Source organism: Mytilus edulis, chromosome 1, assembly GCF_963676685.1.
Source record: "Mytilus edulis chromosome 1, xbMytEdul2.2, whole genome shotgun sequence".
In the NCBI taxonomy this organism is placed as follows: domain Eukaryota; kingdom Metazoa; phylum Mollusca; class Bivalvia; order Mytilida; family Mytilidae; genus Mytilus; species Mytilus edulis.
In genome coordinates, this window is record NC_092344.1 from 41,004,728 (window position 1) to 41,030,919 (window position 26,192).

Genomic DNA, 26,192 nt, shown 5'->3' on the forward strand with positions numbered 1-26,192 from the left:
TCTAATATGAGCATTTAAGTCAAAAAGACAAACATGAATTTGACAGCTAATGTCCCTTTAAAGGAGCCCCTGACTTTTTTTTCAGAATAAACTTGATCAAGTTTTGCATTTGTTGTGTGCCTTAGAAATTATAAATGATATCTCGAAAAAAAATTAATGTTAATAAATTATGAGTACATGAACATGATTATTTTATTACACAACTGCATCTTCTTTAGATTAACATAATGTCGATTGTATGCTTAATATATAGTTTCAATTTACTTTTATAACTGTTATACATGAAAAGCTGTTTTGGATGCAATATGATTCGGTTGTCTTTAAATACAATTCATCGTTTCTCTGTACGTTAACTGCTGCTGTTATAGCACTTGTTGAGTAGCCAAGATTTCCTGGCCAAGCCATTGTTGCGGGTTTAGATATTGGTACCTTATTCTTCATTAGATAATATCGAAATCCGTTTTGATTGGATCTTAAATAGGATGATATGTAATACAATCCTCGAACATCACAGACGAACTTTCCAGTGGATTGAAATGCTGCTTGGTTTGTGATTCCTACACGTGTGAAAATCTAGGGAAATGGTACAACTCCGTTGATATCATTATCTAATACTGTACACGCTGTTAAGGCAACTAAAAAATATAGAGAAAAAAATAACTTGCATCAAATGCAAATCAACATTTCAAATAAGAATCATTGATTGTTGGTTGCTTTACGCCGCATTAGCACAACAAGCCTAAATCGCAGCGAGATTGATTGATTGATTGTTAAAAATAAGAATCATAAAAATGTTTTATAAAATATGTTAAATGTCCGACTTGATGGTACGTAAATGAAGGCAACAGTAGTATACCGCTGTTCGAAAGTCATAAATCGATTGAGAGAAAACAAATCCGAGTTATAAACTAAAACTGAGGTAAACACATTAACTATAAGAGGAAAATAACGAAACAACAGAAACACTGAATTGCAACAATACCGCTGTTGGAAAGTCATAAATCGATTGAGAGAAAACAAATCCGGGTTACAAAATAAAACTGAGAGAGAGAAACACATCATCTATAAGAGGAAAACAACGAAACATCAGAAATACTGAAGTGCAACAAAAAACAAACGACAATGCAACACACACAGCACACACACAAACATGTCTGTTAGAATGCAATATCATATTTCTCTCGTTTGACAATTTCATCTATATCCTTTCAAAAGGCTTGGTAACTTTTTTTTCAATTAAACGAGTTTTCTGCTTATTCAAAAAGTCGTTTTTATAATTGACCTGTATCATATTTTTAACATAATCGCAAAAATAAATAAGTAGAATTTTGGAAGATAACTTCAATATTTATCATGTGCTTTGAAAGGTTGATGTTATTAAATTGAGAAAGGAAATGGGGAATGTGTCAAAGCGACAACAACCCGACCATAGAGCAGACAACAGCCGAAGGCCACCAATGGGTCTTCAATGTAGCGAGAATTCCCGCACCCGTAGGTGTCCTTCAGCTGGCCCCTAAAAATATGTATACTAGTACAGTGATAATGGACGTCATACTAAACTCCGAATTATACACAAGAAACTAAAATTAAAAATCATACAAGACGAACAAAGGCCAGAGGCTCCTGACTTGGGACAGGCGCAAAATTGCGGCGGGGTTAAACATGTTTATAAGATCTCAACCCTCCCCCTATACCTCTAGCCAATGTAGAAAAGTAAACGCATAACAATACGCACATTAAAATTCAGTAACAAAAGAAAATAAATAAAATGACAAGCATACATAAATAACAACAGACTACTAGCAGTTTACTGACATGCCAGCTCCAGACCTCAGTTAAAGTGATTGAAAGATTATGTCTTCATCATATGAATATCAGGCACAATCCCTCCCGTTAGGGGTTTAGTATCATACTATCATAAGATATATGAGAAGAACATAACCCGTGTCATGCCAACAACTGTTTAAAAAAATGTGTTTAGTTTCGATGCAAAGACCCTATAAGTGAATCAATATTAAATCCAAAATATGCAATCTTTAATGACCTGACAACAGTATCGTAACTATATCCCTTCTTAATAAGTCTGTTTAAAGGTTTTGTAAGCTTTTGAGGTGAATTCTGACATTTTTGTGCTTTGTAAAGAATATTACCATAAAAGATTGGATGTGAAATACAATATATCTTTATTGTGTCATAATTACCTTTCTTACTGTTTTCTTTAATTTGACTACTCAACGTGTTCATCTTTGAAAATGCTGTTGTCAGAGATGCATTAAGTTTAGGAGTCAGCATTTCCAGTTGCTTGTCCATTTGTTTAGAATTACTTCTTATTTGCAGAAACACGTTTACAAAGGTCACATTCTGATTACTCTTGAAATGCATAAACTGTTCTTGAACGTTCTTGTCCGACGTGAGAGTCATATTATACAAAGCAAGAAAGTCTTGGTTTCTAGCGTTCTGGTTGTTTGTCAAAAGGCTTGTCTTTTGCTTGAGTTCTTGTACTTCATTTTGCACATTATGCAAATTTGATGATTGATTAATACCTTTCAAATGTTCAATGACTGATACCTTTTTTTTAAAGCGACGGAAATGTGTCTTAGTGATGTAATTTCTGACTCCTGTAAATTGAATTGTAGTACCTCATGTGTCCGTATTGTTTTCGTTCATACTACGGAATTCATTTTCCAATATCGTAGTCTTTTCTAGTGTCTCATTTGTTTTGACGTTTGTTTAATTTTATTTTCAAGGATGGAAAATGTGTCATGAAGTTGTTTTGTTAATATGTCAAGAGATTTTTCATTTTCGAGTTCCATTTGGTCAATTCGATGTTTTACTTCTTTCTTTTCTGCCATAAACTCCTGTAAAGATATGCATTGCTGTTTGTTGGCATTTGAGTATATAATGTCAACCGACATGGTAAATTGGAATGACCATAAATATAGATTCGTTGAGTGCAATATATTTTAGTGACATTAATATTTGTGTTAATCGGTCTGCAACTGTTGAAGTATTGGGACGAATATTGTTATCTTATATAATCTGTTTTATGATATCTTATTATTTTTGGAAATACTAAGGCTTTTCTACCTCAGGCATAGATTACCTTAGCTGTATTTGGCAAAATTTTAGGAATTTTGGTCCTCAATGCTCTTCAACTTCGTACTTTATTTGGCCTTTTAACTTTTTTTGGATTCGAGCGTCACTGATGAGTCTTTTGTAGACGAAACGCGCGTCTGGCATATATACTAAATTTAGTCCTGGTATCTATGATTAGTGTATTTATATATCATACATGTATGAGATATCTTCTATATTATATAACACATCTTCTATATTATAAAAAATATCTTCTATATTATATACGATATAGAAGATATAGAAGATATCTTATAGAGTTTATAAGATATCTTATATAGTTTATAAGGTATCTTATAAAATATCTTTTATAGTTTATGAGATATGTTATAAAGAAAATTACATAACAATATCTTATATTGATATCTTATATAATCTGTTTTTTTTATCAGATAACTTATATAGCATATGAGATATCTTCTATATTTTATAACATATCTTCTCTATTATATCCGATATGTTAGATATAGAAGATATCTTATATAGTTTATAAGATATCTTATACAGTTTATAAGATATCTTATATAGTATATAAGATATCTCATAAACTAAAAAAGATATCTTATAAAGTTGATTAGATATCCTGAATTAGAATAAATAGCAAAAAAACATGCCATAGAAATCACTCATGTACTGTAAAATGAACTTTAGCAGGCAGCTAGAAACACTGGTGTAAAATTCATCACAGAATTTATGTATGGGTGCTGATTCTCATGAAATGGTCAAATAAAAGGGGATAGGGTAAATTTTGCCCAAAATCTCATGGTGAGAAAACCATCCCTCCCAACTACTAACCCGGGCTGTGAAATTACATAATGCAATGTAAATCGTTTTGTGTACACTGTATTCTATGTTTCCTCATGTTGTGGGGAAAAAATTGTATTCATTTATCTCTTTGATAACAAACCATCAAAAACTGATATCGATAACAACGTTCAAAAACTTATACTACATTATAAATGACTGAAATGACGAACTTGGTAAACTTTGGAAGCTTTATCAGTAAAGTATTGTAACTGTAGACATAGAATATGTCAATGACTTATCTTGGATATACACTTATACTTAGACAACTGCAGGATGGTCAAATACTTTGTATATTACCTTTTACTTTTCGTCATCCCAGCAATATCTTGCTATGTAAATGAGTACCAAGAGATTCTCAGCATTGTACAAAACAAAATGCACGTTGAATTTGAGGAAATACGGAGACATCAAACAACACAAGATAAAAGGATTCATGAACTTGAACTTACGATTCAGAATCAAAACAAACAAATTCGAAACTTAGAAAGAAGATGCAATTATGAAGAGAAGGATGAAGTATATAAATTTATTGAAGAAGACTCACAGACTATAAAGCCAAACTTCGAAAGCGAACAATTGGTAGGACAAAAAAATAACCATAGTTATGTTTCGGAAACCCCAACAACGAATTTCAATATAATTAAGGAGGTGATTCACAGAGATGGACAGATGAGTTTAACTGGAAAAAGAAACACAGTGCATAATGAACCCCCAGACAGAGAAAACTATAGAAAAAGACGTCGTTTAAGTACAAACTTATTATAACACTTTATTATGTATTTATCTTGATGTACAAACAAAATTAATTGGCACTTATAAAAGAATACTTGTATTGCATTTATTGATACACCTGACACCATTGTTCTAGAACTTTTCAATCGTAGAATGTATCTAGATGAGAACTGTCATAATGTGTTCTAGGGTATAACTATTTCGTATTTAAACTTATTGGAAAGTGTAAGGAGAACACTTTCATAAAGGGTTAAGATATATAAAAACTGATGCCAACTGCACTTCTGGTTTTTTTTCGGCTGAAATGTGTTCCTATTTTTATGCACGATTAAATGGCATGGTGTGTAAAAGAATGTTCCTGATAAGTAATTATGAGTTATTATGCAAAATGTCATGTGTTGATTCTTTTGTTATGTCGAAAAATTTATGAAAATTTGAAAACGTTCCAGCGCTGTTAAAATTTGTTACAAACCATGTGTTTTTGGCAGTTCAATTTGTATTCATATGTGTATATATTGCAAACTTTGATTCTATGTTACCAATCATTTTTGTCATGCTGATATGCTTCTGTATGAAAAGGTAATTAAATGGTCAGCAAAAACTATGATACTCTTTAAAAAAAACTAATTTGTGTTCAAAACATATTTTGTAGATACCGATCCTGTCAACACAGTAGCATTCTATGCGTACATGAGTACACATGAAACAAATCCAGGGCGGCATCAGACTCTGATTTTCGACATGGTAAAGACAAATCTTGGGTCATCTTATAGCAAACACACTGGAGTATTCAGCGCCTCAGAACATGGAACATACGTATTCACATGGACAATAACATCAGGCGTCCATAGTTATATTTATTCTGAAATAGTTATAAACTCTATACCATTTGGCAGCATTGTTACTGATAGTGAGGAAATCCACGATGATCATTCAGCTACTGGCATCATTGTAGTACAACTAAACCATGGAGATGTGGTCTACATCCGAACTAATCCAAATGCATCAATTAAGGGGCAAATTTTGAGTGACTCCCTTCGCCGATCTTCTTTCAGTGGCTGGAAAGTAATGTAAATTTAAGAAAATAAAACACATCTTAATCTTGTTATTCTCCTCCTTATACTACAAATAAATTAAAATACACAGACACAAAATCAAACAATCAAATGTAGATATTGGCAATTGTAAAGTATAAGTCGCTTATTTGAGATCAGTTCAACGGAATTCAATATACTAGATGGTCATATATGAAAAATGTGTTGCACAAAATCATCCATAAATGTGTCCAAACAGTAGATTGAAATATGTTCTACCACAATGATCATGCATATAAAAAGCTTATCAGACAAAATGACATAGGCACTACATGGACTGCAATAGAGTAAGAAGTAAAATGATTGTACATCAAAATGTATAAATATTAGCTTAGGAGTAGCAAACGCTTGAAAATCTCGCCTGCTTGATCTACCATTATTAAATTTGTATCACAAATGTGTTAACATCAGGTGTCATTAGAGGCTTCTCAACATCTAACGAACGAATGAAAATCGCCCTAACTTGCCGTAACGAGAAAAGAGGGAGCACACATATTTTTTCATTAATTTTGGACTATTGGCTGTGCACTTCGTCTTTAATAATAATTAAAAAAAAATACACATGCAGGGTTCTTTAAAATCATTTGGAGTTGTAGATATATTATATTGACTGCGAGGAACGCGTTGGATACCGGTCATTGGTGGCCTTCGGCTGTTGTCTACTCTTTGGTGGGGTTGTTGTCTCTTTGAAATATACCCCATTTCTATTCTCAATCAAAAGTTTAACGGAACCACGATTTATCGAGTATTACAAGAACTAATTAATATCCAAAGGATAAATCGATTTGTCCCAAAAACATGTTGTATAAGTATATAATTTTAAAATAATAGTCTTATTTACTCAATAAAAGTGCAATTTAACTTCAGGAAATCGATAAGCATGTCCTGTAAGTTATATTGAAAACATTATGGCGGACGGAATTATTCAAAAATTTAGACAACTTTAAAGATCATTAAAAACTTGCATACCAATCGATTTCTTAAATATAACTATATTTATATTGAGTATTTACGACTAAAACGTCTCAGACCTTATAATTATACAAGTTTAAGCAGTATAAATACATGTAAATCATGTTTTGGAACAAATCAATTTGTCCTGTTGATATTAATTTGTTCTTGTAATCCTCGGGAAATCGTTGTACCCAAACTAAACATTCGCCAATGAAACACACAAAAAAAAATAGGTCATTGTCAAACATTTGTCAAAAGAAACCAATCATTATTAACACCAAATACAGTTGACCTATTGCTTATAGTATCTAATAAATAGGCCAAATTGTTTTGACTAATGAACCACAAAAATGAGATTACGGTCAGATGAAAATTGACTAAAACTTGATCTAGATAACTGATCGACGAAATGAGATCGAGGTCAAGTGAACCAAGTCTGACGGACGTGTAGACCTACCAAGGAACCCATATACATTATATAGGTCTCCTGTTTATTGTAATAAGTGACAAAATACACACACAAAAAATACCATAGAAAATCGAGCAGTCTCATACAAATGAGGTCATGCGCAAAACAAATAAGACAGATAAACATCGTAGCATGAGGTTCCTGAATACTAGGTATGAATCACCCATATGTGACTTGAGTAAGTCATCGAATACATAATATTTCTTTGTATTGATCTGCTTTGATCACTTCTTAATAACGTGCTGTATTGTTCTTTCATTTCTCTTTATTAATATTACCTCTACTGTTTGGTCTATTTTTGGTGATATCCATTTGACGTGGCTCGGTACTTATGCATCGCGTAAATGTATTTGTTTGTATTATCTTTTATTTTTGCTAATGTGCTTTGTCCGTGTTACTTTTTGTGTTTCTTTGATAAATATGACATGGCTCTTTAAACATCCCCCATATTGTTATTGTTCTATCATTATTTTTGCATACTTTGAACGACAAAATAAGTTTATATATCTAGTAACGTTTAAATTCTGATGTCAAACACGTGATTCTACACGAGATTTGATGTTAATCTCGCCATTCAGTCACAGGACTTTCATATTTCAATCTTTTGGGTTGATTTAACATACTTAAATAAAATTAAAAAAAATAAGTAAGCAATGAACATGTTTTTTAAATTTGATTATGTTTTTTTGTGGGTCTTTATTTAATATTTGTTTGTTTTGTTCTGATTGAGATTGTGACACGTTGATGACAGCTATTTTGACAATTTTATCTACTATATCTGTTTTGTTCATGCATGGTGGTCAATATGGTGGAACTTGATGCGACTGTCATACAAGTGAGAGGTTTACGCTATAAAACCAGGTTCAATCCACCATTTTCTACATAAAAATGCTTATATCAAGTCAGGAATATGACAGTTGTGTGTTTGTTTGTTTGATATGTTTTATCTTTTGATTTTGCCATTTGATTAGGAACTTTCTATTTTGAATTTTCCTCAGAGTTCAGTATTTTTGTTATTTTACTTCAAAAAACAAATATTATGCCTAAATCTCATTCTATCAATAATTACTATGACCTTGATGTATTTACTAAAAAATCAAATCTTCTCTTACTCTAAAGTTGAACATATTGTTCAAAACAATATCTGGAAACCATTATTTTCAGTCTGTCAATAGATGCTGAGAACTTAGAGCTATTTATTTGCACTAATACTAATATTGGTGGTTTTTGAATAACTAACCAAGTTAAGTGCACAAGTTTAAAAGACACCATTCAGAAAACAGTTTTAAAATTGAGTCTATTGAGTCTATCAAATAGTTGGTATAACCTTGACATATTGTTCTAAATCAATATAAGGCTTCACCACCTCGTGACTTAATTAACTTCACACTACCACATGATTTACTTCTGTAACACATGATATCAGGGTCAAAACCGAAGGAAATGATATGATAAGGTCATTTTTTCTGGCCCAGAACATTCGGAAAACAAATGATTCTACCAAGTAACTGATCAGATGTTCATAAGACACTACGACAGGGTTTTGTTTTTAACCTTTACTACCAATAAGGCTTTTTCATGGTAAGACAATATTCTTTCTGACATCAGTATTTATGTTTTTCTTTACTTTGTCTCTCGTATAGGCTGAAAGCTTCAAAATTCTAACATTTGGAACAAAATACAAAACCAGCCAAAAAGTAGCTTCATTTCGATTCCTTTGTTTTTATCATTTATATATAAGCAACAGCTTCACCCAAAACAATATTTTGATATAAAATGTATTTTACAAATATATTAAGGTGTAACTTTTCTTTTTGGTTGATTGTGAAGATTTTCAGATCATTATTTCCCCGAGTTATATATTTTAATCATTAAAAACAAGGCAAATATTCATTCCTTTTTCTTATCAGTTTTCTCGAATTAAAGTCACATGCATTTTTTTCCAAATGACAACGAAGTAAGCTCTCCTTCTATTTTGAAGTTTTTTCTGATTAATTGTTCCATAGAAAGTCGATTTAGTGTCACAAACTAGACAATTTTACAAAATTCCCATGACTCATGCATTATTAAAGTACCTTATTGCTTGCACTTTTTGTAAATTTGAACACTTTAATTTCCCATAAGAACTCCTTTCATGGGTAAAAATTGTGCCACTTTTACTATGACATTTGGAAACAAGCATATCCTTGAATGGATAGTTCATATGCACTACTATATTTGCATAAAATTATGTCAAAACATAGGGATGTGCAGCATAGTTTAAACATTTTTATGACTAACTTCTAAGTGTTTAAACTCTTACAATTTTTTTTACTACTCCTCCTTTTACTTTGAGTGATCAATTTGTCCACTCTCCGACAGTATTCATACTGGTAAAATTCCCAAGTTGTGTCTCTATGATATGAAACATGGAGATTGAATCTGGGAACCAGAAGGTTAAGGAAAATATTATCTACAAACACTATATATCTCCACAAAAGAAGAGTGGTTTGTAAATTAGATATATTTACAGATATATTTACAAAGTGCAACCTATATTTTAATTTTGTACAGGTTTTTTGAAACATACAATTAGATAATAAGGTTTGGCAAACAAAACTGATATAAACTAAAACTGACATAATCTTTATTCAGATTAATATTTAACAACTTTAACAATCGATCTCTCAAAACTGTTTATATCAAAACAAATCCTTACAATTTGTCATATAGGCATTCTATAAATTTCTGACATCAAAACTTCTGTCACCTTCTTAACAGCTGTTGTTGTTAGAACAAAACACATTTCAAAAGTAAAAATAAAATAAAATATGTTAAGAAAAACACACAATAGATATTTATGATTTAAATCCAGTGCATATTAAAAATTGAGTAATGGTGATAAATTGAATTCCATTCAATAGAAACTGATGAGAGAAGAATGTCCAAAAGTTTCCAAAATTGTCTAAGACAAAGAACTGTGTGTGTTCTTTTATAAAATTTTCATAAAGAAATGTAAGCATGAGGTCTTTAAAATGCTATTTTTGTATTCCCAGTGGATATAACTCCTGTAAACTAGTTGACATTTGATGATTTTAAAACTCACCCAGACTAAAAATCTTGCAAGAATTGCATGTGTAATAGCCCTTACAATACGAACTGTCACATTGATGGACACCTTTAATGGACCAGTAGTTTGGTACTAAAAAATGGAACATCATTATCTAACATAATAATATGACAAAAATTAACTCAATGTGTTGTGAAGTCTGCACCTAAAATATTTATGTATAGAAATAATAGACTGATGTTCCATTTAGACACACATAGACAACTTACAGTGCTTATTTTAAATGTTTCATCATTCGACCAATAACCATTCTTTAAACTTTTTTTCAAAGGAATCTTCTCAAACGGATCAAATGAGGGTAACTTTAGCTGATTTTTTCACACTGTATAATTATGCTTCATATTAATATTATTTTCCTTAAAATACCTTAAAATTTTCCCCAGATGATTACTTTAAAGAAATGCATCGATGCAGCAATTTAGAAAAATATTTTGGCAAATTTCTATTATGAAATTACAAATCCTTTCAAATAAGCACTGTAATTTATATTACAATATTAAGATATCAATCTGCATTCAATATTACATTTACTCAGACACAACATAAAGTTCATTCATTTCCCTAACCACTCTTAAAAGATTTATCATTTTCTGGTTACATAATCTAGACAGCTCATCAACACTTTAGTGAATATAAAATACTAAATCGCTTGGTCAAATTTTAAACTTAATTTTCTAAAAATCTGTACATCATTAATCTTAACAATCAAGTTAACATGGTGCTTCTGACAAATACATAAAGTGCATGCCAAGCACAAAATTTAATATACAATCAACAATTCAAACTGTTTCAATACAGTATAATAATCATCAATTTAAATGATTTCTTTCCTTTTCCTCCATACATTACTAAAATCATCACCTTTATACCTGTAAGTAATTTCTTTAATGTATATATATTTCACTTGTTTTTAGTAAAACATATTTCATAACAATATGTCACTCTTCATTTGAAATTCATAATCCCTAATACAATAAGTCAGAAACAATTAGTATTTGATATATTGATTAATTTACATCCAGTGACAACTATTTGATGCAGTTCGAAGAAGGGAAAAATCAGTGCTCTATTAACAATGATATCACAAGACCTCAAAAACTTCAAACACTCAACACCATGAAATAAAATCAAAACGATCAAAACTATAAAGGTATAATATAAAATAAAACCTATAATAATCAACTGATAATTATTCTTTAGAATTTTACTGATGAAGTTATATCTCTATGTACTCAAAAAAGAAGTACTAAAAAAACTAGATGAAACATAATGAAATATCCTTAATTCTAAAAAAAAAATGTTTTTTTTAATTTTTACTTGAGATTGAAATCTTTGTTCATTGCACTTGTATTTCAAAAAGAAAGGAATTGTATATCTTTTATTCAAAATATTTAGATTATATAAAACATAAGAGCACCAAGTATTCAAAACAATTTGTACTCTAAAGACATCTTATAATAACTGAAATCTAATCAAGTGTTCACTGTTATTTTGGTATAGTTATTCAATAATAATATCAAATTACAGTGAAACTTTTTCTATCACAAAATTGAGAACAGCATCTTCTAATAGCATCTATTTGTAGAAAAATCTATTGAAATTTAACCCGTCTGAAACGAACAATTGTTTCATGCCATCAACTTCTTTAATAAAATGACAGATTGATTCAGATACAACTACAAATGAAGCCACTAAGGGATAAACTCAAAAGTTGCAACACAGTTATTCAATACAAAAATCTACTAACCTTCTGGCTATATACATACATTTTATACATAATTGGATATGTAAATTCTAGATTCTTTTTTTAAAAATGATTTTTAGTTTACTAAACAAATAATTGTGTCTAATTGAATCAGCTTAAATTTACTATTTCAAAAGCTGACCTTTTTGTTACATGTGACCTTTTGTTACACCAAAAAAGAATGAAACCTGAAACAATTTGTAACTTGATTTAAAACAAAATATATCAAACCAACGGTCCGGAAACGGTCATATTTGCCAGTCATGTCCTAAACTGAAACTATAATGTCCTAAACTTTTAATTGGGATTTAGGTCAAATTTTATTTTTCTACATTAATAATTTCGGTCATTTCGTTGAGATCGACTTTCAAAATCGCCATTTTGAACATATTTTTGTTAAGTTATTAATGACTTCCTGTAATTAAACTGCCACTCCAATAAAGTGTTATAATCCTGAGGGCCCTCCTTATAACTATATTAATGCCTCGGGGAGCTATTGGCTAATGATTGCTAATCTCTTTACCTGTGTTTTTAATTCATTGTAATTCACACCTGGCAATTAATCACAAGCTCCAAACTATTATTATAAAGAAATAAAAATTCCATACCAACTGGCTTCAATATTTAATTACTCAACAAGTCAGACAATTGTCAATTATGATTTAAAATCAAATTAAAACTTGGTTTAATTTTGTAGATTTTTTTTTTTTTACTTCTAACACACGTGCTTTGTTTACTATGTAATACGCATGCTTGAAATTCTCTTCCACAGATTTAGACAATTAATCGTAAATTTTAAATAATTTCATCCTAAATAAAGCCAGTGCAACTACTTTAATTGATATTCTTACACTATTAAAGATAAAATATTAAAAAGCCGATGATTTCCTGTGATTTGGATAAACAAAACTAATCCCGGAAATGAGTCCGGAATTGTTCGTTTTAGTATTGTCGCAGTGCATCCGGTTTGAATTTTGACTTCAGAATCGAAAAAAACGTAAGCGATAAATGAGAATATTATCGTTTTGAGTCATTAAAATCATTTTATTTTTAAACTGCTGCCTTCCCTTAATTGCCCTTGATCGATTTTTGGAAAATGGTAGGACAAATCATGAAGTAAATGCGATGCAACAGTGAAATAAGTTTGTTGATGCTACGAACATGACGATCGAGTATGAGCATACTCATAATGAGTCTCATGCAGTAATGTCATTTTGGCAATCATCTTTTGAAAAGGGGTATCAACTTTTAAGTTGTATGAAAATGACCGAAATTAGGTGAAAAAATTTCCGGATCCTTGTATCAAACTAATTTTTTTTCTTAAATCTGAATACAAAAACAACCTGACATTAATTATTACAGTAATCATATGTAGATAATCATAATTTGTTGCACAAAATGTATAAGTTACAACTAAAATCTGCAAATACTTAGCTGCCTCTGAACATAAACAATTCATCATAATAAATCATTAACTTTTCATTTGATACTGATATACATAGGCTAAAAATTCATTGAAATCCATCATACAAAATTTCAAATTATTCATAAGCTAAAGCCCCTTCTGCCATTACAAAACACCTTAAAATATAAGCAAAATCAAATCAACTCGCTCCATATGACAAAAAAGTGTAATAAAAAACATTAAATCGATAAGAAACAAAAACAAAGTCCTTCTTTTTTTTTAATTGTTTTTGCTATCAAGCTTCTTCCATTTTCAACTTATTATCTATCATTTAGCAAACATATGTTCAATTTATCAAAAAAAAACTGTGTTTTTATTGTTAAGTATTCTGTTTGACATTTTGGTTATGCAAATAAAAAGAAATTCATTGTTTTCAGGACCTTAACTTTGCGAATTATGTAAAGATGAAGTTTATAAATCTACGTAAAATGGTCAAACAAAAAAATCAATTCACTTACACACCATAAAATTTTGATTTCTTTTAGATGACTTTACTATGAAAAATGTGTCTACATGTTACACACTAATGAATAATAAAACTGCAATCTAAACTTAAGTACATGTATTAAACCCTTAACTTTAAAATATCTGATTAAATATAAGATACCATGATATCTTTTAAATCAAACAAGCTTTATCTCAAATTCCCATTGAAAGAATTTGTGAAATTATCTCCATTATTCCCTGAAAGCTTTAAGAATTATATCTTCAAACAGCTATCATACTGACAGATATCAATTTCACCTGTAGTAAACTAGACTAGAACAGAAGCAAACAGCTCCATAAATAAACAATGCCCAGGTGATTGTTAACCCTATAATGTCCAGAAGTTAGCTTGAGACACATCTGAATACTTTATTGTTTTTCTGTCTGTCTTTTAAGGAGTGTATATGAAATATTAAACAAATGATAATTGTCCTTAGAGACAGGTGGTGTGAAAACTGTGTCTATTTATAGTATCAACAGTGTCGTCTGCCATGTCTGTTTCAACTAGATGATGAAAGACTTTTGTCACTGAAAATAGATCTGAAAATAGAAAATATAACAATATTGTTCAATTTTGTCTATCAATTGAGCAAGTTAACATAAAAATTATCATCAAATTTTAAACTTCATCAAATTTTAAACTAACACACATCCTGTAATTTGTTAAAAGCTTTTAATTTAAAAAAAAATAATACATTTAATTTGAAAAGCTTCAATTTAAATTAATTTACAGAGAAACAACTGCATTATGCGTAGCATGTTAGAATAGCAACATAGTGAATTTGATCATGTTTCACTTCAAAACTTTTGCATGTATCAATATAGGATCGAGGCTATCAAATTTTGTTTTCAAAATCAAACCGTTAGTGTGTAAAAGGTTATGCAAAATACAAATCAAAAGGACTTCAAAGAAAACAATCAAATGAATTGAAATAATCTATGTATGTCATACAAAGAATATAATTCAGTATGTTACCTGTTTACTGCTGTCCATACTCCACTGTTACAGCTTTGGTCTTCATGTATTCATGTAGGGCTTCTTCACCTGAAAAACAAATAGGAAACATTAAAAAGTTTGATGAATTTTAATGTCATATTGATCATATTAAACTTAAAAGGATGAGGGGAAAACATATTTAAAGCCGACTTGATATCATATATCATGTACTGATTTGTCATTGATGAATACACATATCCTTTTTTACCCCATTATTTTGATACTCAAAAGGCAACATCTTGCAAGTTAGGTTTATTTTTTATAATTATTTCAGGTAGAACTCTGATTTTAAAGGCAAGGACTAAATAGATGCAAGAGTTTTTATTGATGATTCTACAACTAACAAAGAATCAGACCTATAAATCAGATATAAAGCTATACAGTTGGCTACCTATGTCTAATCTTTGTCAAGTAAATTGCACTTACTGTTCTACATAGATCAAATGTATCATAAACATTTACAGAACTTGTAAGTCTACATAGGAATTAGTACTTGCAAGGTCATAAAACAGGTTTATACATGCATAACCATTTGGTAGCCATGATGCTAACCAATACAATAAGACTTAATATATTACACTGGTATAATTCACATATAGAAGAAATAAGAATTTTTTGTGAGAGCCAATGAGACAACTCTCCATCCAAGACACAATGTGTAAAAAAATAAACAATTAAAGTCCAAGTACAGCCTTATCTCACAACGAACAGCAATCTACAAAAGGCCTCAAAATGACTGTATGTAAAACAGATCAAACAGAAAAATCTACAATCTAATCGATACAAAAAACGAGAAATGAGAAACATTTATGAACCACATCAACAAACAACAACCACGGAGCAACAGGATCCTTCTATTAATTTCTTAGAATAAAAACACTTTAGTATGGTTTATGAGGTTTTTTTCCTTGGCATAACTTCTAGTAGCAGCTTCTAGACAATGTTTTGCACATATATAATTTCAAAAATGTTTTTTCATATTATTTTCCTTTATTCTTTAAAGACCATCTACAGATTTTTCTCATTTCCAGTAATTTTGTTTTAGTCTAACCTATATAACTATACAATGCGTGACGATACTTAAAATGATATATGCTATTTAAATTCTTAGTCACACTGCAAACATATGATAACTATATTTGAAATGAAAATTCATTTTGGAAATGGATTCTTATCTATATCTTATAAGTAGTAAAAAAATTACTAATCAGAAGTAACACAAAGGCCTGTAAAGTATCCATTTTGTTATCCCATTTTATCACGTTTTTATGTGAATCAATTTTAAACTGGATATTAACCACTACCATAAACCTAATAAAAGACCACAAATCTATATTCAATGTCGCCATGACATGGGAACAGCTGTTCTATGATCCTCAGAATATTTATCAATACCAAAGTGTAGTAATGAAAGGAAGACTTATATGCCTAAAGAAGATTTCAAGAAACTGATCGTGGAATTGTCTTTTGATTCTGATCAATCAGTATACCCTAAGCAATTTTGTTAGTTAAAAACAATAGACTGATCAGAAAAAAAATGTGTGTAAATCTCATGTACAGCTGTAAATTTTTTTTGTTTTCAAAATGGCTAGTTCAATTTCCAAGCACTTAGTCAACAAATAAATTGGATAAACAACTCGTTATTTTAAATTCCAATCAATCTCGAGGCCAAAACATCCATTTTGTATGCAAAAAGAATATCTGGTCTCTACGGACATTTTACAAATATGCAATTTAACAAGTTATAGACCTTGCAAGAATATAAGCTGTCATTTTCAATTGTACGTCAAACAATGTTGTCTCTTGTGACCTAGTGGTATATACTGGTGTTTTCGGTACTTGTTTAACATGATTAATGATCTAATCCATTTATGCCAAAAACTATAAAAGACTTTCATCAATTCTTTAATGGAAAATAAAAAGCATTTTAAGAAAAATCCATTATATTTGTCAAGTTATAATCCTTCTGGGTCTAACTTGATAAAATTTTAATATGGCGATGTGTTAAGTTTGTTTTCATTATTGGATAATGTCTCTCTACGTGTTATAAAACCAGCTTCCCATGCATGTGATGAGAATAAGAATTTATAAGAAATTACCACCATAATTATCTCAAAGCAATCTAAATTTTCAAACTGAACTATTTAGCCTGAATTATGTCAAAAGGACTTTACAACTTAATTAGAATTGTGTAACTGGTAGTGTCCGACTGTTTAAAATAAAGATTTCAAAAGATTAAAACCATTTATTTTGGCAATTACTGAAGATTCGCAAATGGAAATTTTCTAAGACCTTCGTAATGAATCCAAAAATAAACTTGTGACACTATTTTCAATGAACACAATGTTAAACTCTATCAAGTACAGGTGCATTCTTATTCTCAAAACTAAACACTTAGGAAACCCAAATAAATAAAGAGCTTCTCAGTATCAAATCTAGATGTTTCTCAAATAGAACAGCCAAAACTATAAATTTGTTTTTTCTAAATTTTAGTAAATGTTTGGAAGTTTAGTCAGTGTGAAGTCCATTTTCACTCAAACAAGTACACATTATTATTTAAGGCCAGCTGAAGTCAACCTACAATGCAAAATTTTCTCATTTTGTTGGAAGACCTATTGGTGGCCTTTGGGGGGTTTCTGCTCTTTGAATGCTTTGGTTAGGTTGTTAATTATTCGTTATTTACTATATTTTGTTTTTTGGTTATATTCTGATTACATATGATGTACATCAAACTGGTGAAACATTTCTTAACTCAACCCACATGAAATCAACAGGATCAAGGTCAACTATATTTTGGACCTTTATTTTGGACATTTTTTATTTTGATTGTTGTATTAAATTGGCATTGTGGTTTTATGAGGAAAACAGATTATTTGAGAGAATTATCTCCAAGTCCAAAGGATCATAACTCTGCACACAATCATTAGACCAGAACAAAATTCAAACTTGATCTGTAACTTGTCTGACATTTCAAAACTGTATGTAAACCAATCATCAAATCAATATCTTCAAGCATGACAAAAACAATGTGGAAAAATGATTTGTCAGACTGAAGGAGTGCAAACCTAGGCTAGTCTCCTTCAATTTTGTTCATAGGGCCTAGAGGTCTTAAACTAAATGAACTCTAAAGCTGTTAAGAAGTACAATTTTCTTTTCTTCCATATTATTTTTTAATTATACATGAACTATTTTCTAATGTACTTTTAGTAACAAAATTAAATCAATCAACTCTTTCTTCCTCTTTGACCAAGCTTATTCAAGAAGTGATATGATTAATCTTGTTAAAAAAAATATTGGATTTGTGTCAACCCATAGACAACAACATCTGCAGCTTTCTTAGAGCACATTTTATGCTGATGAAATTAGTATTACATCATCCAGGATTTCTATACAATAAATTGACCTAATTAGAAATTCTACATGGAAAATTTGGACACTGCTTAAAGTGCAAACTTAAGATTTCTTTTCTTTGGTGAATGTTAGCATTACATACAATTACAACTAGAGGCTCAAAGGAGCTTGTGCTGCTTACCTGCCATTTTTTTAAAAATATATTTTAAACTGATATATTTTTGCATTATTTAAGAAAATTTATATCTGTTACCAGAAAGAAACCAATAAAAAACCAGTAGCTGTAAGCTCTTGACAAGTAATATAAAAAAGAAGATGTGGTATGAATGCCAATGAGACAACTATCCACAAAAGACCAAAATGACACAGACATTAACAACTTTAGGTCACCATACGGCCTTCAACAATGAGCAAAGCCCATACCGCATAGTCAGCTATAAAAGGCCCCGATAAGACAATGTAAAACAATTCAAAACGAGAAAACTAACGGCCTTATTTATGTAAAAAAATGAACGAAAAACAAATATGTAACACATAAACAAACGACAACCACTGAATTACAGGCTCCTGACTTGAGACAAGCACATACATAAATAATGTGGCGGGGTTAAACATGTTAGCAGGATCCCAACCCTCCCCCTAACCTGGGACAGTGGTATAACAGTACAACATAAGAACGAACTATAAAAATCAGTTGAAAAAGGCTGAACTCATCAGATGGACAAAAATACAACTTCTTTTGGGCTATAAACTAGAGGCCCTCAAGAGCCTGTATCGCTCTGACACCTGATTTTACTTGGGTTTATGAAATCATATAAAAAGATAAAATTTGGCTACAATTAAAGTAACATCACTTAGCCAGCACCTCATTAAGAAAGGAACATTTATGCTATGTTTGCTTTCATTCAATTCAGTGGTTCTTTAAAAGAAGACATTTGTATGTATTTCCCATAGGGTCCTATGTTAAACCAAGTCCCCTGCTGGAAGCCACCTTAGATGATGGATTGGCTACAAAGTAATAGCACTTGGTCAGCATGCCATAAGGAACATTCATACTATGTTTGACTTCGCTCCATTCAGTGGTTCTTTAAAAGAAGACATTTGTATGCATATCCCATTGGGTCCTATGTTAAACTAAGTCCCCTGCTGGCGGCCATCTTGGATGATGGATCTGCTACAAAATAACAACACTTGGTCATCACCTTATAAGGAACATTCTTGCCATGTTTGGTTTCATTCCATTCAGTGGTTCTCTAAAAGAAGTCATTTGTATGCATTTCCCATAGGGTCCAATGTTAAACTAAGTCCCCCGCTGGCGGCCATCTTGGATAATGGATCGGCTACAAAGTAACAACACTTGTCAACACCTTATAAGGAACAGTATTGCCATGTTTGGTTTCATTACATTCAGTGGTTCTCTAAAAGAAGTCATTTGTATGCCTTTTCCATTGGGTCCAATGTTACTTAATAAACTAAGTCCCCCACTGGCGGCCATCTTGGATGATGGATCAGCTACAAAGTAAAAACACTTGGTCAGCACCTCATAGGAAAGATTCATGCCATGTTTGGTTTTATTCCATTCAGTGGTTCTCTAAAAGAAGTCATGTGTATGCATTTCCCATAGGGTCCTATGTTTAACTAAGTCCCACGCTGGGGCCATCTTGGATGATGGATCGGCTACAAAGTAACAACACTTGGTCAGCACTTCATAAGGAACATTCATGCCATGTTTGGTTTTATTCCATTTAGTGGTTCTCTAGAAAAAGTTCAAAATGTAAAAAGTTAATGACGACGACGACAACGGACGACGGACAAGGACGCCAAGTGATGAGAAAAGCTCACTTGGCCCTTCGGGCAGGTGAGCTAATAAAAATGAAGAAAAAAAAAATTGGTTCACAATAGGGGCAAAATTGCCATACCTGGCCAATATCTCCTTTAAGGAGTTATTAATCTATTTTGACATGTTAATCAATTAGAAATAATTTTCCTGCAGCTCATTTAATTTGTTCTTTCTATCTACATGAGTCTGTGTAAAAATTATTTACTGGCTGATTTGTTTTGTTTTTAAATGTTTCCCTCTATCTATCATAGACTATAGTTTCCATAAATAAACACCTAACAATAGGTAAAATACTCTGTCATGAGCAATAATTTCTGTAAAGAGTTTACTGATTTGTAGATGATGTCCCGATTTCATTTTTGCAAGTTACAGACTTTTTATTTATATTTTGCGTTTTATATTATAAATCAAAATATTGAGAAACTTGGTTAAAATATCATCATTTAAGGGCAATAACTCATATAAAAGGAGCTGTGTGACAGTTTTGGTTAAAATATTGTCAATTCTGAGCATGTCTGTCCAACTCAGATATTCCTTTACTATAACAGTTAATAAGATAATAAACAATAATTTTATTTTACACCATGTTCCATTTCAAGCCTTGGTAGCCATGAAGCCTTGCAGACTTGGTTATTGTGACACATTTTTTAAACTTCATACAGCAAGGATGTTTTCATGTGGCTTCAGAGAAAAAGATTTTTGAAAAAGTTAAAAAGATGATGGAAATGGTGTCCAAGTGAGCTAAAAATTAATTTTAGTTGTACACTCAGCTACATACTTTCAGTTTATTAAAACTGTAATTTATTGAGCTTATAATTCCTATAATAATAAACGATAATTTTCTTTTCAAGTCAATGTAAAAAAGTCTCTTTTTATGAAAATATTTTGCTAATGATGATAAAGAATAAAACTAAAATTTCTACAACATTTTAAGCTAATTTCACACATATGACACTGACAATTTCAAAAGCAATCAATTGTAGTGCATTGTTGCAAGAAACTCTTTGATAAGTCTAAGCAGTTATAATATAACAAAAACGTATCTTTTCAGCAATTTATTTTTCTTTTGAGGCTAATAAAAACCCATTTCCTTTTACAACAAAAGTCAATATCTTTCTACTTAACAAATTACCACTAGTCCTATGATAGTATCATCCTAACAGTATTATTCTGCTGAAGTCAATATAACCTACTTTTTAAGGTCTCCTTTCTATAATGGTTTGCACTGTATAAGAGAATTATTTTAAGAAATAATTGTGTCTTAAGATAATTTGTCTGTGCTTTTATCTTTCTAGGATGAGATGCACTGACATCTTTGGTATTTAGTCATACCATGATGTATTTGATTTTGATTAGCTGGTATTAAGACATGCTGTGTCATAACCGACACTGATTGCTGCACCTTCCACATATCTTATAATGTTAGTTTTCAGTTCAATTTATTCCAAATCCTGTGTATGGACACAAGAGTAGATTAGTTTCTTCTCAACTACCGGTAATTTAATAAGTACACACTAGAATTATCTTGTAACCATAATAAGACCTTATTTGTTGGTGTTTTTATATTTGAACAAAAGGATGATGACATCATAATTTTTGCAGCATCTTTATTTCAGAGCAGTTAACCTGGGTTAAGAAGGATAACTGTTTATAAATCAGTAAAAAGTTTGAAATAGTCAGAAGACGTAGTATGAGTGCCAATGAGACAACTCTCCGTCCATGTACCAATTTGTAAGCATTATAGGTCAAAGTACTGCCTTTATCAATGATTTTAAGTTATATTATGTATAAAGCAAAATTAAACTAGAATTATGAGTAAATTAACAAAGGATATCTCCCTTTCAACCTTGCAAATTTAATTTTCTCAGCTTTTAACACCTTGAACAGGGTTTATATTCCTTTAAAGCATATCTTTTCTAAGTGTTGCTGAAAGATACAGGGAGAGTTCAATAGACATATTTTTACTTGCACTAGTAACCTGAATTTAGCTTGAACGGACAAAAACGTGTTAACGCTATTTAAATGAGATTAATTGTTATTTGATAAAGATTGACAAAAATTAAAAAATATTTTTAATTCATTTCAATTCATTTCAATTCATTTTAACGCCAGTCAAATAGATTTCTTTGCGGTGAATCAATTAAAATCAAGTTGCTGGTAATGTACGTCAAACTATTAGGCCACGCCCCCGTTAAACTATTTCAAACTGGCATCAATTCGTTTTAAACATCGTTGAGACCCGAGCTTTGTACAGGTAAATCACTCAAGCAAGACAAACTTCATTTATTTATCTTTTTTTTTTCATCAAATTTAATCGAATTTAGTTATATGCGTGTATTCTCAGTTAAGTCGCATGCTTCACAATTTTTAACAAATGAATAAAAGAAATTTAGATAAGCACATTAAAATATTGATGCACGGTTTAAGAAATGTGAATCTGTTGAAAATAAAATAGCAGTATAACATAATTTGAATTTGCCAAAATGCAGTAGATCTTTATCTCACATATTCGTTTTAAAAATTGCTAATTGCTATGAAAACTCGTGGAATCTAAGTAACGTGTGATACCTTGCAATTGCTTACGAAACTTTAGGTATTCCTGAATATTTATCGTTTCTATTTTTCTGTTTTACTATTTTGTACTCGTAAATTAGATATGTAACGGAAATAAAAGTAACATCACAGAAATTATTGATTGCGTATATAATTTAAATCTTATATTTTCGGTAGACAACAAATATTCACTAGCTGTATATTAATATATGAAATTGCTTGTAATGAAAAACAATGTTTTGTTAAATAATAAAATTGATGAAGATAATGTTGACATTTGTTGAATTTTAATAATAAACAGTTAAGTCTTGCTCAAAATTGTAAATAAAGTAACAGATCAATGAGCTTTTAAACTATGTTAAACTGTAATACCGGTCGCTTGAGCAAAACAGGCGTAAATTGTGGAAGAGCATATAGTAGACGAGCATATTGAAGCGTTGTTACGATTCGTATATTATCGTGCTATCATACACCTTGACGTACAAAAATTCTTGTAATAAATGAACATGTATCCTGTATACATGAGATAAATTTTAGTTTGCGATAACAACGGGTAGGTTTAGTTAAACGATCTTGACTGGCTATTAGTCGGCATTCTCTTACGCCTTTTGATATGCTCTAGCGTTAAATCCAGTCTGTTAAGACTGTTTTGGACAAACCTAGACAAATCATAAAAAGTAACGTTTAAAAGTTTCAGATCGGGTCCGTTTAGTGTGTCAGAATGATATTAGGAGTTACGCCCTTTTATGTGGAAGATACATTGTATTATAAATGCTAAAATAAAAAAAGTATATTATTTTTAATTATGAAACATAAAATCATTCGTTGATATTATTTAAAAAAAAAAGGAATTCATTCATTTGATTGTATAGCTCAAATTTTGGGCACCTTGATTGGTTAATAAAATTATCTTATCTTATAAATTTCATACGTCCAATTCACGTTTCTGGATTTTACTTCATCAGGAACGATCAATAACGCAAAATACAAATATTTTATATGTAAGATCATTTATATAGTTAATTTCGTTATCCTCTTTAGGCCGCACCAAGGAACCGTGTCTCCGTTTGAACTAAGCTTCTGAAACTGCTCTTAGGCCGTGAAGTGAGAGTGATAAAACTATAATAAAAACAGAAATGAAGGACCCCGTCAAGATCCTCATAGATTTAAACAATACATATGTATGACCTAAATTTAAGTGTAGCATTGAGTATATGTACATTTGTTTGTAAATGCGCTTATCCTATCTTTCATTTGAATAAAAAACTTGTTTAATATAAATATAAATATATTCAACGCATACATACGTTAATTTTACAGTTTAGAGGTAGAAGACGAAGAAGAATTATTTATAATAGTGCAATCTGAACAAGCAAATAAATAAATACATATTTATATTTATATTAAACAAGTTTTTTATTCAAATGATTAAGTTCGATGGCACTTGTTAATAATCTAAAGGTAATAAAATGAACCGATCCATAAAATAACGTGGCAATTACAATGGCTATTTCACATTTATATCATACGTTCACTCGTAATGGTATCATACATGTACCTCCGTATGTGGTGTATAAGGTTTTAAATCATGTTTTATAGCTTCTTTCAAACACTATTGACGACGTTGTTCAAACTACATGCACATATCACAAAACCGCAAATTTAATATAGTTAAAAAGATTATACGATATTGAAAATGCATTTTTTTTCTATCAAAAATGTAGGGTCGTGTATGTGTAACTCTAAGTGTTTACCTAAAATGTATTGAATTATAAAAGAATAGATTTGTTCTCAAATATTTGACAAATGAAACATTTTCCGAAAAAAAATCCACATAATAACGTTTTTTCCTTTAATTCTTTTTTGGGGTGTCCGTTAAAATATCGCAAAAGTCCCCCTTAGTGCACTTAGAACAAAAAATTGCACTAAAGGACCTGATGGAATGATACATTTGACACAAAAGGCATTGCATATATAAGTCAACGTTTTATGTATTTTCTTCTTATTTTTGTTTCTTTTAAGTTCGTTTGCTTGTTCCGTAAGTTCACTTTTTTAAGTTCTGTGGAAATGTTTTATAAAGATATTTTGAAATAGTAAAAAATGTATAGAGATTTTATTTTAACCAACACATACTGATATAATAGAAGATACACATATTTCGCAAAGTATAATAGTTTATTACATTTTTGTTGAGCCTTCCGACTTTTGTTGCAATATCTATCTACAAACCACAAAAAAATACTCTGTGGGTAAAGTGTTTGAAACTTAAATTACTTTCTTAACTATCCTGGATTTCTAATAAACTAGGACAGAAGCTTGTTTATGATTAAGATAGCTTAAAAAAAATGTTTATCCGTATTTTTATTTATAACTGATTTTTTTTTGGTTTTCAAGTTCTGTAAGCTGATAAACATGCACTCTGGTTAGAGTTTAAAAAAAATCACATTTTCCAGTCGGGGCCTTTTAGTGATCGGTCGACTATATGGAAGGGGTTTTCTCGTTTTTGAAGGCCGTATTGTTGCCTATAATTGCTTACATCCACTTCAGTTTAGGAGGTTGAGCGTACACACACATGCATGCTTATCACGTCATCTTCTTTCTGTGAAAATCCCAAGTCAGTGGCTTGTAGTTCAGTGGTTGCCGTTGGTTCATGTCTGGCATATTATTTTATTTTTGGTTTTTGTAAATTGTTGTTTTTTCTAGATAATGCCGTTAGTTTTCGAATTTAATTGTTCAAAACTTGTTTATGTTGGGACCTTTTATATATATATATAGCCGATTATAAGGTATGGTCGCCTAATATAGCTTACATGTGTACATCCAATTAATTTGATGGATAGTTGTATAATTGCAAATTATATCACATCATTATTGAATATAAGCTTTGATAAGTTGGACAAGCGATTGTACAGGAAAGGCACAAGTGATAGTACAGTAAACTCGTAAGCGATTGTACAGTCAATTAATTTATCCGATATTGAAAAAAATATAATTTGTGAATCTCTACTGGTGCAGTGGCTTTCAAACTTTCAGACAGGTAAGACCATACATCAGAAATAGTACTTTTAAAATTTCTGGACTCAACGATGTGTATTTCAATGATTATTGACATTTTTATCGCTGTTGTGTGACAGTTCTGATCGATATATTAAAAGCTCCTCCATTCGACGAAAAACGTTTGTTTGCATACGTCGTTTATTATTTGATTGGTTCATATATACATATAGAATGTTTTGAATGTCTAGAAGAAACGTTATATTGTATCATTTGATTCACTATTGGAAAACTTTCCATGTTGCAACTTGTTATATTTTCGAATTTCGAAAATGTAGAAACCTTACAGTTCCGTTCCCACACAATATAATAATGATGTAATCGGGTTTTTAAGATCCCCACGAATGCCACATTTTCCCATCTTAATGTCTATCAATCTCTTATGAAAGTATGTACAAATGT

At 30.6% G+C, this 26,192-nt stretch overlaps 2 protein-coding genes across 3 annotated transcripts in view; one reads left to right on the forward strand and one right to left on the reverse strand.

The window, feature by feature from the left end:
• The first annotated feature begins 4,202 nt into the window (after positions 1 to 4,202).
• LOC139515640 (uncharacterized) lies at positions 4,203 to 5,778 on the forward strand. Its single transcript, XM_071305304.1, has 2 exons — positions 4,203 to 4,690; positions 5,327 to 5,778. Exons 1-2 carry the CDS (start codon positions 4,216 to 4,218, stop codon positions 5,746 to 5,748), a joined length of 897 nt encoding a protein of 298 aa, XP_071161405.1. The 5' UTR covers positions 4,203 to 4,215; the 3' UTR covers positions 5,749 to 5,778.
• Positions 5,779 to 13,779: 8,001 nt separating this feature from the next.
• The window catches only part of LOC139482679 (cytosolic 10-formyltetrahydrofolate dehydrogenase-like), a 53,332-nt gene continuing 40,919 nt past the window's right edge, over positions 13,780 to 26,192 (reverse strand). For both annotated transcript variants that reach the window (XM_071266729.1, XM_071266718.1), the window contains exons 23-24: positions 14,972 to 15,040; positions 13,780 to 14,535 (exon numbers count right to left, since the gene is read on the reverse strand). In XM_071266729.1, the coding sequence (XP_071122830.1) occupies positions 14,976 to 15,040 (65 nt within the window). In that variant the 3' untranslated portion in view covers positions 13,780 to 14,535; positions 14,972 to 14,975. The remainder of the gene's footprint in view (positions 14,536 to 14,971; positions 15,041 to 26,192) is intronic.

What these genes read in the sequence shown, in the direction of transcription:
- LOC139515640 (XM_071305304.1), top strand. Translation starts at nt 4,216, where the DNA reads ATGGTCAAATACTTTGTATATTACCTTTTACTTTTCGTCATCCCAGCA. An exon ending in TAGAAAAAGACGTCGTTTAA is followed by an intron (nt 4,691 to 5,326) that starts GTACAAACTTAT and finishes CATATTTTGTAG; the next exon opens with ATACCGATCCTGTCAACACA.